General features: G+C 33.1%; 1 protein-coding gene and 1 pseudogene across 46 annotated transcripts in view; one reads left to right on the plus strand and one right to left on the minus strand.

Moving 5' to 3' along the window:
- RIMS1 (regulating synaptic membrane exocytosis 1) overlaps positions 1-17308 on the minus strand; it is a 567640-nt gene that overhangs the window by 194224 nt on the left and 356108 nt on the right. For 45 of the 46 annotated variants that reach the window (XR_005217800.1, XM_037842364.1, XM_037842314.1 and 42 more), the window contains 8 exons: positions 16156-16202; positions 14261-14373; positions 7962-8092; positions 7337-7508; positions 7056-7209; positions 5906-5977; positions 1026-1182; positions 182-307 (listed from right to left, as the gene is read on the minus strand). Coding sequence is in view for 45 of the 46 variants with exons in the window: in XM_037842364.1 (XP_037698292.1) it covers positions 182-307; positions 1026-1182; positions 5906-5977; positions 7056-7209; positions 7337-7508; positions 7962-8092; positions 14261-14373; positions 16156-16202 (972 nt within the window). In the remaining variant the exon portion in view is untranslated. The remainder of the gene's footprint in view (positions 1-181; positions 308-1025; positions 1183-5905; positions 5978-7055; positions 7210-7336; positions 7509-7961; positions 8093-14260; positions 14374-16155; positions 16203-17308) is intronic. The other variant, XM_037842317.1, reaches the window with a different exon arrangement.
- LOC119539145 lies at positions 11955-13030 on the plus strand (annotated as a pseudogene).

Raw genomic sequence — 17308 nt, forward strand, 5'->3', positions numbered from 1 at the left:
GCTAAATATTTCCTAGAGTGCCATTGCTATTAGAATACTTAACAGTTGTTCCATAAGAGAAGTTCAGTTTCGAGCATTGAAATACTTTTATTTTCTAATGTACTATGCCAAGTTATCTGTTATGTACTAAAACAGAGCAAAGAAAAAATTATAATGCTGAAATAATAATTTAGACAAATACCTGTCTTGTTCTGATAAATACTGACTATCCACATCTCTGGACCTGTGATCAACTGGACTTCGGGAGGCATCATGGTGTCTGGTTGGAGAACGTGACCTTCTCGTTGGATGAATTTCATCTAAACTCCTAAAACAAATACAGAAATCCATGTATCAAAGTGTACCATCTTCCCAAAGGCAGACAGACTAAGGGGGAAGAATTATCAGCAACTGATAAACCATTGACATAACTTAAAAAGTGTTGGCATCGTGACCAAGAAACTATCTTATCACTGAGTTAAGGATATTTATTCTCTAGAAATGCTTCACTTGTATTTCATCTCCGTAACCTTATTCTGTGCCTCTATCAAAAAAGGATCACAATTTTCACATGCATAGTTAATTAAAATTTCAGAGGTATATTTCAGAGTAAGATGAAATAAAGTACTACATTATGCATACTTTATTTTTTAAGCATTTAAACTACTTCAAAGAGATCACCCTAAATTTCTTAAAAACACATTCTGCTTCTTAACCTTATTTTCTGACACACACTCTACTGTTTTGATTCATTATCCTACAGTTTAACCTAATAGGGTAGAAAACTAGCAAACAGAATAGAAGACAGTTATTCACAAAAACTGTATGGAGACATAAACTTCTACCTTCTGGGAAAATGTTTGAGATTAAAGAAAAGAATGTTCATAGGTTAAGTAATAAATAAAAAGGTGGTTTGCTACAAATGATTCTGAAAAAAATATCTGATTGATGAAACCATTATTTTATTTTAATTAGTGTCTTGTGTCAATTTACACTGTATTTTTAAAAAGGAATGTCAGGGACACTGAGCCCATTTCAAGGCCTACCTCTGTAATGGCACATTTGGTAAACGTGAACGCGGCCGTCCCTGATCATCACCACGATGAGGAGATACTGAACGTGAGCGGTGATGAGTTGTTCTTTGCTGTTCTGGCACAGTTAAAGTTGTAGACTTATTTTCTCTAGCACTAGACCTATAACCGACTGGCAAGAGTATACAAAAACTTAGTCAGCATTCCTCTATAATGCAACACTAACACGGAGGTATCAAATTATATCTAAAGCAGCCATCGACCTATTAAGATTAAAGGCCATGCAATTAATCTTAGCTTTAGCTTCAAAAGTATTAAGTATACGTACACGGAATGTAACATATACATGCATAAGAACAGGTTACGGTTTGGGTCGAAGGTATTATAGGGATATTAAAAATGAACATGATAGTTGATACCTAAGACATTATGATGAGTTGAGATACTTTTCAAATTTAAAGAATGAATGAGTCATTTTTTAGCAACATAAATCAAGCACTAGACAGTGAACTATAGTTATTCTACAAGTCAATGCTTAGAAATTTAGTCTCTCTTTAAATGTTATTTGAATTTTTCTTCCAAAGGACAGATTATTTTAGTTGGACTGAGATGGCCTCACTAATAAGAATAATGAGAATGATATGCCAATTTTAATTAACAAAGAGTAGTTCTTCACTATTACAAATATGGATCGTGAATTTTTCAAAACACAGATAATACTGTAACTTTCTAATGCAAACTGCATGAGTGGCGATGACTGCGACAATAATGCAGAGAAAATTAACCCTGTGAAAGAACCAGTCATCAAATCTACCCAGGAAACCTGAAACTACACCATAATCATGTTAATTAGCATAATTAAATTAATACAGTTAACATAATTGCAATTAAAAATAAATTCCAACACCCACTTCTCCACTGAAGTAGAAAGGCTTATATCATCTTTCATTTTGTTTAAATTAAACAGTAATTTCAATTACAGTTTTGAGAAGTAAATTTTTTTCTATTACTGCAAGGAAAATAAAAAGTTCTGTGGCCAATTATGTATGTACCACTACATAAAATGCATAAGAACCATGAAAACATTAAATTTAACAGGGCAACTAAAATTGCTGTTCATTTATTTACTTGATAATGCCCCCATTATTTTAAAAATATCCTATGAAACATCATTATTAGACAGTGATATTCCTTAGAGGTTTATCTGTTGTGACTGCATATCATGACTGAACTGAAACTGTGAGGAAAGTCTTTGAACCTTTCATAAAGTAGGATTTGACAATTTTGAGACTGTAGAAGCTCAACAATTTTGTCACTCTCTAAAAACATCACTAATATGACCAAAATGATAACCATAAATAGTATAATTTATAATTTCATATACTTTAATTTTTCAGTCTTGAAAAAAAATTTGGTTCAAATGTATAAATTTTAATAAAGTCTAAAAAGAGAGTAACTAAATTTACATGCAGTGAATTTATTTCCTGTTTATTACAAAAAATAGTGATTATTTTTAAAACATAACTAATTCAACATTTGATTTACTTAAACACGTGTTCTTTTTTGTTTAATCATTTATTTAAATACATTCTATACCTACCCACTACCCAAACATTTTCAATTACCATTCAGTATCAACTATGTAATAATTATGTAAGGTCAATACTGAATTGGGAGGACCATTTCAAGATTTCAGTGAATATTCAAGGTATATAATTAACATTCAGAGTTGGCATATTTAATTATTATGAAATAAATTTTAGATTTTATAAACAACTTATTCACAACTATATCATTTTCTCGGATTCTTTAGATTTTAGATAGAAATACATGCCTCTTCTATCCTATTATCAAGAAGGGATTTCTAGGAAACAAGGGATGTCCTAAAACTTTTTTATATATTAACAATTTTAATGCAATTTTATTGAGATATATTCACAAACCATACAATCCATCCAAAGTATTCAATCAATGGCTCAATGTATCATTATACAGTTGTTCATCATATGTTGTGCATATATTAATAATTTTAAATGCAACCTTTTCTAAAATTCACTGACAAAATGTGATCTTTTAAAGAGAGTATATTGAAGGCAATATATAATATTTTGGTGACTCATAGTCACTATGAATGCCATTTCTATGCTATAATATTCAAAATTTTATGGTTTGTCGCTATACTAAATGATCCCAGATTAATATGCATTCACAGGTCTTTTGTCTGCTTTTTACAAGAATTTGATTTTCTTCATATTACATTTATTATTGACAGAATGTACTCTACCTACAGAACCATGGGTGGGGGAACTGCTATTTTATGCTCATCTGAAAGTTCCAATGAGGGTATAGTGTATACGGTTAATTTTATTCCTCTTACGCAGCTAAAATACAACTATTTATTTTAACAATGAGGCCATATTAACTATAAAGTTAATAAAATGTAGCACTGTAGGTCTCAACTGTTTTCAGAACCTGTTATATGTCCCTAAGTGAGGAAAGGGAGTAAATATACCTCAAACAAAAGCTTAAAATTCTGTGGTACTAGAAAAGCCAAGTTATTACACAGATTATGGTTCAGCTGTAGTAGGTCATTTACAATGAAGCTTTTGAGCTTTTTCAGGGCATATGCAACCAGGAACTTCACTGAGTACATTAAATATGTAGAACGGAGATCTGTTATCTAAACAAATTTTCTCTCATCTTGGATTCTAGAAAACACAGAACCAGATTTTGGTTAACCTCTAAAAGCAAATGGGAGCGGCAAGGTGTGTTTGTTTATTAACTTACCTCTCACTCTATTTTAACCTCTTGTTCTTATTTTATCAAAGCCTAATGTTTCCTCTTTATTTAAAATACATTATATATTACTGTGTTACTTCTAACATTATACTTGCTGAAAATACACATCTTTATAAGCTACCATGTATCCATTTTGGATCAATGAAGAGTACACTTAAAACATAAGTAAATTTCATTATTCTCTTTGTGATTTATAGAGACCCCTAACACATAAAATATTAGAATTACTGGTTATATAATTTACAGTTATATTCTATTCTGTTTGTCTCATCACATTCTTAAATGATAAATGAAAAATGAGCAATATTATTTGAAATGACAATTTAGATGCTACTTCTATGTGATACAAAAACTACATGTTTGTAAACACCATGAAGGATATGGTGCAGTATATTTCTATATGGAATATAAGTATATTTAGAATGCAATGCACTCTTCCATGGTGTCTGAGCACTGATCCCATCTGCAGTGGGTCCCATAACTCTCATCTTGGCTTCTCAGAGGCTGTTATCCATGTGATCTCTTAGGGCAAGGAGGAGAAACTCATCATTTTTGTAAGTACTTATTTATTTAGTCATTTATTTATTCATTCATTCATTCACTTTACTGCTTCATCATAAAAAATACGAAATTTTAGGTGAATAAAATTTGGGGAACAAACCACATTATAGAATATAAATAATATACACTATTTAGATGGCTTGGTAAGGCTGATTAATAGCCAAGATTCTTAGAATGGTCTGATAACTTTCCTATGTATTTGAATATGCCAATATTCCATCCAATACGTATTTGAATATGCCAATGGATTTAATGTACAATCACTTTTACCTTTTCAATTTCATAAAAAACCAATACGCTATTATTTTTGCGAAAGTTTCTGTGGAGAATGGGTCTAATTATTAAGACACTCTAAAAAATAAATAAAAGCAGAAAGCAAAATATGAAATATTATCCACCATTATCAGCAATTAAAACTTTCACTGATGCTCCAATATCAAAGAATAATATCTAAATATATGATGTACACAGCACTAGGTTTATTATTTTAAGAGTATTTACTACAGTCATACTGTGATTAAATATTATATTTTCTCTGAATTATAGGAAGCAAATGAAACCTGATTTTAGAGATTTCCATAATTTTCTCCTACTTTTAATAAAGTTGTATACATCTCCCTAAGTTGTAAACTTAGTCACTAGTGTGGAATCTGTCTACCAGTTTTATGAAATCCATTGCCCCAAATTAAGTGCATCCCTATCTGAGAAATTACATGCAACAATGGGATCTACGCTAATACTTTCCTAAGAACTGCCTTTAATGATTCATATTTACATGTGCCAGGACTGTCTCTTTCCTATCTTGTTCTTTGAATCTTTTATTATCTTTTATTAGTAAGTAAAGGAAATAGGACATAATTATTGTCAAGAAAATAGGCTTTAATACTTGATTTTACTCAAACTTTCCTGACAAGAGGTCAGATGAGAAACAAAGATTTGAAATATACAATGCCACAAAAATTTTACTAACTTATAAAAGGGCAAAAAGATGTTGACTTCAAATGAATATTGAATCTTTTTATAGCATTTCTTTCTTTTAAAACATACATACACTTTCTAGGTAATAATCAGTGGTGAGCACATCACAAAAGCATTAAAAATTATAGCCATGCTGCATGCAATTTTAAACCCTGCCATGCACCTTTCTCAGTATATTCCATGGAAGGCTACATTATATTCAGAAATAGACGAAAGAACATCATAGGAATAAGATTGAAAAAAAAAGACATAAGAAATAAATTTTTATTTAAGAAAATGAACCATATACTTTTGAAATGAAATTATTTTCACTTAGGCTCAGAGCATTGTGAAATGATTTGTTTAACCTGGCTATCCATGTTTCTAAGGAAAACCCTGACTAAATTAAATAAGTGGGAATGCTAATTAATAGGCATTATTCCATTTTAAATGTTCTTAATAATTTGGAACACAAGTCACCATGGAATAATTAATACTGATTTCTCTATACCATAAATTTCCCGTGAAAACAAACAAAGAAGCACAGTAAAGCAGGGCCATGCTCTTCACCCACGCACCTGGAGGAACTACTCCAATACCATCATCAACCTCATAATCTGAGATGTCACTATCACTGATTCGCTGAGATCCTGTACAACAGTAAGGCAAACAGATACCTCTGTGTCTGGTTGGTTTATGAAATGTAAAGGACATGATCAAAATTTTAAAAAAAGCTAATTACGTTACTACTCAATTCTTTTGATCAAGAATAATTCAAAGTAAAGGTTGAGTTTATGTTTAAGGAAATGATTGCTCTCCAAGGATAACATTTTCTCAGTATTTCTTCCTCAGAACTACTGAAGACATATAGAAGAGGACTTTATAGAATAAGACTTTGACTTTTAAGGTAATTCTTTATTAAAAATGTTACATTAAAAGCCTATAGAAAGTATATTTACAGTTTTCCACCCAATGAAGCATCCTTACCTGCAGTTCTGGGGAGATGGGGCTGAGTGCAATGGTTAAAAAAGCCTTTATTGGCTGGAGCTCTGTGGAGGTCATATTAAATGAAAGGGCATAAGAGCCCTCCATAAAATACTTATGTCAGCTTACAAAAGTAGCCATTACAATGCATTAAATATTAAGTTTGAGGAAGTCATTGATCAGGGAAGCACTAACATGAAATATTCAATTACATGAGAAAACCAATTTGGTTCCAGATTACCAAAATGACGTTTTTAAGTTGCAGCTGATCAATTATAAATTTACTTATAACTCAAAATTTATTGGATATGTACAGAAAAATATTTTCCCACTCAACAGATGAATAACAATAAGCATGCTTTCCAAGTTTTTGAAATGTTTATTATGAATACTTAAAATATCTATGAACAACAAAGTTATTATGACTTCACACATAGCAACCCATTAAGTGAAATTACTTTATCAGTCAAGCAATCAACAACATAATCAGTCCTGTGCAAAGAATTATAATGAAGAGTTTTTCAACTTTTAGCTCTGGAAATTACACTACCATGCTATGTATATTATGGCAGAGTTTACAAAAATGTAGAAAAAATTGCTGCCAAGTCTCTTTATACTGATGAACAATTTTCCAATTTTTAAATATCTAATAAAATATCTGAGAAAACATTTTAAATGTTAATTTCTAATTGGATCATCACAATAATATTCACTTTCTGGTAACTTAAAAGACCTTTAACTTACTTTGTAGCTTTTTGCTGGAGCTTTCTCCATGAATGTGTCGCCTTGGCAAGAAAGGTGATGGCTGAGGCAGAGGTAGTGAAGATTCATCATGTGTCTGAAGTTTATACCAATGTGGTTCATCATCTAAAAGTGCTGTCTCCAACTCTATGAGGATCTGAAAGGGAAGTTCTCACATTAAATCAAGCAGTTTACCAAAACATACTGTTAAAAGCAGTCATAATTAATATATATCACAAAAAAGTTCATTAAGCATTCAACTTGAATCTTTACAACATCATCACCTCTCCAAGAAATTCGCTTTCTTCTTCTTGCACTCTTGGTTGATCCCATACAGTTATTTCTAACATTCTTTCTCTGAAATCTCTACGATGTACATGTGAATAGACAAAAGTTTGATTCCACTTTGGTTCTAGTACTTTCTTTACTGTTTTGGTCCTCCTTTTACTCTTATCACTGAAAAATAAGTATGTTATGTAAATGAAAAAGCAAAATAAGTATATGCTGCCACCTACTGTAGTTACAGTAATACAGCCAATGGGATTTTTACTATTTTTAATTCATACTTATAATTTAAAAGTCTAAAACAATTTTAGAGTTTAATACTATTCTAATTTTAAGTACAATGAAAACAGTAGTTATGATTACAGGACACACAAACAAAAATGCATTCTAAATAATGTATAGCAATCAAAGACTGATATATGTATATAAATAGGATAATTGAAATAAAAAAAAAGATTGTTTACATAGAAATACAAGACCCAAAGTTTTTTTTTCCAGAGATAATATAATTTACCACCTCAGAGAGAATTATCTATTATATTTTAAAACTATAACCCAGGAGAAGAAATTGTACTTTCTCAATTAGTATACATTGTAGCACGTTTTTCTAAAATTATTCACTACCTTCTATCTGGAAGAAAATACATTTTCACATAGGGATTCCTGGGGCGGCCATCTACTCTAGGGGGTAGATCTGTTGCTTGCAGAACATTTACAATCAGCTGGTGTCCCACTTTATCATACCACAATTTCACCTAAGATCAAAACAGAGAGGAATTATTTGAAAAAAAATCAAAAGATATTATAATTTCACAAAAATAACAATAAAATTATTTTTAAAGAAACTTTAAATTCAATACTATCAAATTATAGATATCATTTCTGAAAGAATGCCAATTTGAAAGCATAACCATTTAGAATATTTTCCTTTTCTTTTCAAATATTTTAAACATGACTTACAGCTGGCAGGCCTACTGTTAATTTTTACTCTCTTACATCATATCATGTTATGAAAATAAAACTAGTAATACAAATTAAGAAAAAAGATCAACTTCCAACATGGCAGTATGAGTAGCTCCGCTGACCTGTTCCATCGTGAACTGGAGAAAATTATTTAAAAAAAACACAACAAACATTACAGCCTTTGGAAATGATCCTAAGGAAAAATAGCAAGCAAAGACATATTTATTCAAGAAAGTCTATGAAAATTCAGTACGAAAGGTGGGAGTTTATGATATTTGAAACAAGACTACTGCCTCCTTCCCCCTTCCGGCTCAGCCAGGCTCCCCTTTAGTATGTGGCAGCCAGGAACACAGGCCCTTTCCCCACAGCTATCAGTCAGGGGTTTTTCTTCCTGGGAGGAATAGAACTTCAAAATTCCCACCCAGCCTCAGCTATCTGGACTGTAACTATGTAGGGTGAGTATGGTTGAGCCCCCACTTGTGGAACAGTGCAGCGCTGAGAATACCGAGGCCCTGATCATCCTTGTCCTACTGGTTCCAAGCCAGGAGAAGTGAGCTGAGAGGACCTCAGGCTGCTGCCCCTGTCCCTCCACTGAGCACTAAATTCCTAGTGTGAGGTTGACACTGGAAGAGTAGCTTGTCACTGTCTCCTCTACCAGCTTCAAAACCCACAATCTGTTTGGATTAGGTTGCAGAGCAGTTTATGTCCCAGGGCATTGTTGAAAACAATACAGCAATTGACTGGAAAATAGTGGAGGTTAACAGCTGTGTGTGGTCAGAGAATGAGAGGAAGAGAACCCTACCAATAGCACTGTCATCCCAGGGTGAATATGGGCATATCCAAAGCTGAGCATCCCTGAGGAGCAATGTCAGAAACAAGAATTGGGGGTGGGGGAGAGAATAGATGCCACTAAAATAATCCAGCCAGTCGCTAAAGAAAATAAACAAGCAAATAATAACAAGAACCAGAGAGGGGGGCAGGAGGCAGTAGTCAAGATTTGCAAGAATATATTATCTAAATTGTGTACTGTCAGCCTAAATGCAGAAGGCATGCAAAGAAATAGGAAAGTATAACCTATACACTAGAAAGAAAAAGAGGCAACAGAAACTGCCTGCAAGAGTGACCAGATGTCAGATATGACAGAAATAATTCTTCAAAGTAACTATTACAAATATTTTGCTGATCTAAAGGGAAAGATGGTTAAAGAATTAAAGGCAGGTATGATGGTGATGTCTCATCCAACAGAGAATAATTATAAAATTATAGTAACTATAAAAAAAGAACCAAATCAAAATTCTGGAGTTGAAATGTACAATAAAATATTCACCATAAGGGCTCACAGTAGATTTGAAATGGCAGAAGAAACAATTTGTGAACTTGAAGACAGATTGCTAGAAATTATGCAAACCAAAGAACAGATAGAAAAAAAGAGTGAAAAAACTTGAAGAAAGTCTCAGAGAAAAGGAGGGCATTATTAAGCACACTAATATATGTGTAATGGGAGTACCAGAAGGAGGAAAGCAAGAGAAAGGAGCAGAAAAAAAAATCTGAAGAAATAATAGCGGAAAACTTCCCCAATTTACTGAAAAACAATAACCTACACATGCAGAAATTTCAACAAACTCCAAGTAAGAACCCCAATAAGACTAACAGCCAATTTCTCAGCAGAAACAAAGGAGACCAGAAGGTAGTAGATAACATACCCAAAATACTCAGAAAATAACTGTCAACCAAGAATCCTATATTCATCAAAGGTGTCTTTCAAAAATGAAGACAAAATAAAGACTTGCTCAAATAAAAATTGAGAATTTGTTGCTAGTGGGAATATCTTATAAAAAATATTGAAGGAAGTTTTTCGGGCTGAAAGTGACCCCAGATGGTAATTCAAATCCAGGCAAAAAAACAATAAGCATCTGATAAAGGTAGTTATGTAGTTATAAAAGAGTTAAAGGCGTATTTCCCTTCTTTTTTTTCTAAACTGATTTAAAAAAAATTGTATAAAGTAATATGTATAAAATATATTGTTAGGACTATAATATACAGGAATGTAAAAAACGAAAACTTTAGGAAAAAAAAACTAAGAGGGGACTATTGTAAGAAAGGGTTAAGTTTAGCTTTCACTTAAAGGCAACATGGGGTAGGGAAAATGGAAACTAAACAAGAGTGGCTCAAACGGGGCACCACGGTTAAAGGGAAGGAGAGAACCCCTGACATAAGCCCAGAGTTGGTGCTAGCTATAATCGAGGGCGGGAACTCTCAGCAGGAAATTTAAATGGGATGAGCTCTATCGGACAGGCTGTACAATTCAAAATCTCAAAGTCAGGCTAGTTAGCTCTCTCGGATAGGCTGTAACCTCTGGAGTACCCAGCCAATGGGGAAACGGGAGGGACATGCTATTAGGTGTAGGATATAACTATGGCCATGTTCTATTTTTTGGCGAGCCTGCCATGTGTCTCGCTGTGCATCTGTTCTTGCAAGATCGTGAATAAATTCTTTTCTCCTCCACAACTGGGTGAGCATTTTTAAGGTATAATGCTTGTTTCTAACACTATCCTGAATTATTATCCTTATTTTTAAATGCTAAAAGCAATTTTAAAGTGTCCTGATGATTATAGTGTTACTAAATATATTTTATAAGGTCTACATATAATTGAAATAAAATCGGAGTTTTGCTGTTAGGAACAGTAATAGAAGAGGTCAGAAAACACATTTTCTGTGGATCTACTTTACACCAGGCACTTCTAGGTGTTTTCTGACTTTTTTTCTCATTTAATTTTTATAATTAATCTATTAGTGCTGTTTATCTTCATGACATAAGGGGGAAAGTACATAAATAATACCTACAAACTAAGTGAAGGTTGAATGATATTCCTACCACTCAGGTTTCCTAATAGTTTTAATGAAAAAAACTAAATGGCACACTGAATAGTTACCATTTTCAAACTCCTAAAAATTCTAACTGTAGTAGTACCATATTTCTGCTGACAATGGCATTGTCACATTAAACTAACAATGTTATTTTTTAATTTAGAAGTAAATTTTGGCTTTATGGTTAAACAAGAAATATAAACATAAGTAAGTGGTTTACTAGGTTATAGGTTTGAACACATTTAGGAGTCATTATAAAGAAATTAGCTAACACATAACGTGGATTGGTCTTTTTAGGTAAGGGTAGATAAGGATTCAAACCCAGATCTCTATGAATCCATCTCTCTTGTTCCAGTAAATAGCGGAGATGTGTTTTCCATAGAATCCAAATGGATTCTCGTCCCTTTTAAAATATAAAAAGAAATCACACACACGATAAAAAATATATATATATGGCAGGACAGTGTGGCCCCTGAGTCCTGGCAGCAACGGAGGTCGTCCCCTCGGAAATCTCTCGTGGAGAAAGTGGCGCACACGACTGTAGACCTGGATGCTCACACCTCCCACAGAACAGCGACGAGGACAGCGGCCGCGTGAGCGCAGGTGGGGGCGGCCATGCCGTCCTGTAGGGGGGTGTGAGCCATGGTGACCGGCTGAATCAAGGAGTGGCGGCCACGCAGCCGGCCTGCTGACGGGATTTGAAGACTACTTTGTCTTGCCTCCAGTACCAGCAGTTTCTCTGTTCTGTGATTAGTATGATTCACAGGAACTTAAGTAGAAAAGGAAATGATCCAGGGGAATGGAAAATAGGTCTTTTACATTGGTCTGGGATTGGCTATGATATGAGCTCCAGCATTTTCACTGGAGGGAGTTTCATTTTGGAAAAAAAAAAAAAAGTCTCCTGAGACTTGCAAGAAAAGGCTCCATGGGAGCAGGTCAAGACAGCCATGCACATCAAAGAATGGTTGTGGTGGGCTGGACTGCTATCAATGGATGCTGGTGAGGTAAGGCGGCCAACTTCACTGTGTATGCCTTTGCTGTAGCCACATTAGGACTGTATTGGGAGCTCTCAGTGTCTTAGTGAGTGCCATTCTTTCTTCATACTTTCCAAATGAAAGACAATCTTCATGGGAAAACTGGGTATTTGTTAACTATTCTAGGGTCTGTAGTTATGGTCATTCATGCTCCAAAGGAAGAGGAGATAGAGACCTTAGAATGAAATGTCTCACAAGCTAGGTGATCCAGGTTTTGTGGTTTTTGAAACCCTTGTGGTCACTGTGTACTTGATATTAATCTTCAAAGTGGGACCCTGCCATGAACAGACCAATGCTCTTGTTTATATAACAATCTGCTCTGTGATCAGAGAGTTTTCGTATCCTCTGTCAAATGCCTGGGCATCACTATTAAAGAACTGCTTGCTGGTAAGCCCATGCTGCAACATCCCCTGGCCTGGGTTCTGCTGCTAAGCCTGATACATATCAATTATCTGAATAGGGCCGTGGACATATTCAAAACTTACATTGTGACACTGATACATTATGTGTTCTTCACAACATCAGTCTTAACTTGTTCAACTATTCTTTTCAAAGAGTGGCAAAATATGCCTGAAGATCATGTCATTTTTACTTTGAATGGCTTCCTTACCATCATTGTGGGGATATTTTTATTGCATGCCTTTAAAGATCTGTTTTAGTTTAACAAGTCTGCCATTGTCTGTTTGAAAAGATGAGAAAGCAATGAATGGCAATCTCTCTAATATGTATGAAATTCTTAATGATAATGAAGAAAGCTTAACCTGTGGAACTGAACAACACACTGGTGAAAATATCTCCCGAAGAAATGGAAATCTGACAGCTTTTTAAAAAAGAAAAATATTTAAAATTTAATCTATAGTTCTGCTATAAAGTGAATTTGAATATCAGAACGTGTCTGAAAAAAGCACTGTCCTCAAATGAGGTTCTCTAAAGATAATCTTTTTAAAGATTTCACTAACTGGGACCAAAATATTAAGTTTCTTACATTTAAACAATAGTAGCTCACTAAAATGACCTCAGTATGTGGCCAATTTCTATTTCTAGTAACACTGTATTATTTTAGAGGTATTTTAAATTTTGAGTCCTTTATCCAAAACTAAATGCACTAATGACAATTTTAAGTCTATAAAAATGGTTTATCATTGGTGATAAAAGTCTGAAATGTATGTTTGTCATCTTCTCAGTCAATCCTGACCATTTTAAATCTTTTCGATTTAAAAAGAACAAAATTATTATTATCTGAATACAACATGCTCTGGTTTACCTTGCCTATATATATATATCAGGACAGATAAAATAATAAACACAAGATTATAAAGTTATTCAATATACTAGAAATAGAAATTAAAAAGAAAACTTTTTTTTAAAAAATAGCATACTTAAGCTCTCTTCTTAAAATCAAAAGAAAAGACAAACTATAAAAATCCACACATTACAAAGAAACAAGAAAGCAACTATTTCTAGAACAATTTGAAGCCAGATTTTCTTAGTTATTGAGATAAAAGTCCCAATATTCTAGCATAATCTAAACAGATGTGACTTTTGCTTCGAGAAACCATGGTTTCTTTACATCAGCTTTCCCCAGATCACAATGAAGGCATTAGTGGGGGAAAATAGTGGCTTTTTCATAGTGATGTTGGTGGCACTGAAGAGTTCCACTAAATGTCTTATGAGGTTAATGAGAATATTTTGGATTTATGTTTCTCAGGATCCAGGCTTGTGAGGTTGTTGAATAAATGGAACATGACTTTCTAAGACTACTATATCTAATCAACTATTTACTTTAGGAACTCTTATATTACACAAAAAATAGAGTAGATATTTTATTTGCTTATCATGTATCATTTAAAGTTCATGTTCATCTGGCACACTGTTGGCCACTCAATAATTTTTTTGAATAAATATATGAATAATGAATGCATGAAAAACTGATATAGATTCTTGCATCAAAAGATTATGGATTTATCATAGTCTTCAAGAAAAGCCAGACATTTTTAAAGATGGACTGAGAACAAGAGCAAACACTAATGATCTCCAACATGCACAAAAAATACATACAGAAAGTTGCCCTGGCAAAACTTGTGGGGCATCTTTTAGAGCTCCAGGACTCGTTGGAGAAATAACAGAAATGGAAGGCCTTTCCATCTTCTGAGATTCAAAGGAACTTGAACCTAAAATGAGAAAAAAAAAATTATTAAGTAATTTTAGTAACATATTTGTAAATGTGGATAATGAGCCTTTTTAATAAAATGTTGACTGCATCTGTTATTTGTATAAAACTGTAATTCAATATCATTGATATGAGTAGAACACTTAATTCTAGACTAACCATTTTGTCTTCTTTGGTAAACTGACTACTTTAAAGGTCTTTAAAATGATATAAACAAATAGTATATTTTTAGTTTCAATTTGTAAACATTTATTCTCTACATTACTGGAGAGAATTTTATTGTTTAGGCTTTTGCATAGCCTAAAATAGGTAAAGATGCATGCTTAATTACAAGGAAGATGGCACCTGTTATGTTAATCATCTTGGCTAAGGAACCATCTGTTCTGAACTGAATTGACCGAGAAATTATAATGAATGCATACGGTATAATTTATTAGCCACATCTAAACCTGGATTCCATAACTTTTGAAAAATCAGATTTAGCCCATATCTCAGTTTTGATTGTACAAATGAATATCTTGAGCTTCTGAGTATGCATTATTATAAAATGATGACTGTATCTATTATTTGTATAAAACCATAATTCAATTCTACTGACTTGCTTAATTTCATGTAGAGTAATCTAGGTCTCCCCTCAGTCACTTGGTGAAGTTCTCCTCTCCCCTTTTTTTAAGAAAGTTACTCTCTTCTCAGATAACTCTTAAAAGTGTAACCCGACAGCAGTACTAGGTTGACTATAGAATGCTATTACCCCTATTCAACTTACAGCTATTCAAAATTTAGCAAAAGCTTCCTGGAGAAATACTACTTATGGACCACTGCCTGAGGATATGTCTTCTAACACATTTTTTCTATACCCTAAAATTAAAGCTTAAATTAAGCAACTTTGCATCTGGGCCCATCTTTAGCAGGTAAATAGAACAAGAACAAGATGGTATGCATTTTACATACTAATCTCATCTCTTTTTCCTTGTTTATCCTACCCATATATTTTATTCTTCCTTATAACTACCAAAAACTTGTTTACCCCTTAAATCACCTTGTATTTAATATTTTTATAAACTGGGTAAACATTTTAGGTAGCAAACCCAAACATTCATTAATTAATTTAATGCCAATCAATTGTAAAGTTAAGTTATTTGGGTCTCATCCATATTCTCAGTGAAAACTTAATTACTTGTCTATACTTTACTGGATACATTATCATCTTCTCCCATCCAGAGTGACTTTAATACCAATGCAGATAATTATTCCAACCCTGCAGCCTCATAGTGTATTGACCCCCTTATCTCTGAAGAACTTCTCCTCTAATCAACTTCACCCATTTCACCTGCATGATCATACCCAACACTCCACTTTATTACAGTTATTTGTTATTATGTCTAGATCCTTCACTAGACTGCTCATGAGATTAAGCTGATTACAAATCAAACTGAATAGTCCCGTATCACAATGAAATTTTATATGCAACAAATAGAACTATTTCTGGGTGTATTATTTGAACTCTGTGAAGGCCCTGCCTGTTATGGTGCAGAAGTAAAATTTCAGTTAAATTTCTGTATAGCCACCAAAACAAAAAAAGAGTTAAAAAAGAAAAATGCTAGAGTAAAGTAGAACTTCTCTGGAACTCCTAATTACTAGAATCGCCAACTTCTGACAAGTGAAGTTAGCCTTAGAATAATAATACAAGTTAATTTATATCAAATAACTAAGAAAGTGGTAAATCTTTACACTTCAATTAGTTCAATACATTTTATAATAACAAATGTTATCTTATACTCACTGGACTCCAGTGGAGGATGGGAGCTCTCAGGAATCCGTGGAATGTCACTAAAAGAAATAGGGTATGGTGAAAATCCCATTAGCTAAACTACCCTGTCTGAGCAATCACAGCCACATTTTATTTCAGTGATGTGAAAAATCCTTTTGGGTCTTTACAGGTGTGGAAATGGACTGGAGTTATTATTAAGGCAACTACCAATGTGCATGAATGTCAAACACCACACACACACGCACAAAAACTGCAGTAAAAATAAGTTTTCATATACTTAATAGCAAAACACTTTAACATGACAACAGATTAATATTGTGGCTGAAATTACCACAATATTTTTACTACCAAAACAGCAGGTTTTGGAAATAAAAAATGTTAAGGTAATATTTTATTTCAACTCTAGAAAATCAAAATGACACAAATTTTACAAAATCAGTAATATGCTTTACAAACACATCTGAAAGAGTTTACTGAATGAAAGGGATGGAAACATTTCTTGATAATAAAATGATATATGACTATCATGAGCAAAGTTAATAAAATGAAAAGGATGAATTGCTTTGGAAATTAAAAGTGGTTCAAGCTTGCAACAAAAAAGCCAAAGTATTTTATATATGTGAATATAGAACATATATACACATATATATACCCTATATAGAGATTCATATCTCTATACTGAATTTAGCTAAATATATGGCATTTACTATATGGTTAGAGAGTGACTTGTGAGAACACCCATTCCTACCACACTCATAAATTACTCTGAAGAAATAAATAATACCATTTTAGCTTAATCCAATATCTACTGTTACCTTAAGAACCCCGGACCACCTTTATTTGGTATTTACACTGCATAGAACTACTTTACCTCTGTTTTTTCCCAAAGATATTTTAATATCAATTTAAGGAGATTAACAATATACAAGTATTAAAGTGACATATTAAAGCAGACTGGAGTTAGCTAGTACCAATAGAATTATGAGCAAATGATTTAAGAACTTCTAACCACTTACCTTGTGACCTAACTTCACTTCGATTTTCCTTGAACTTTTGGGGGAACAGAAACAAAAACAATTTTCTCTTTCTCTGTTTGTTTTCTTGACTTCTCATTTTCAGTTTTGTGTGCAAGGTAATTCTTATAACTGCCTACCATTTTATACTT

Source organism: Choloepus didactylus, chromosome 7 (genome assembly GCF_015220235.1).
Source record: "Choloepus didactylus isolate mChoDid1 chromosome 7, mChoDid1.pri, whole genome shotgun sequence".
NCBI lineage: Eukaryota > Metazoa > Chordata > Mammalia > Pilosa > Megalonychidae > Choloepus > Choloepus didactylus.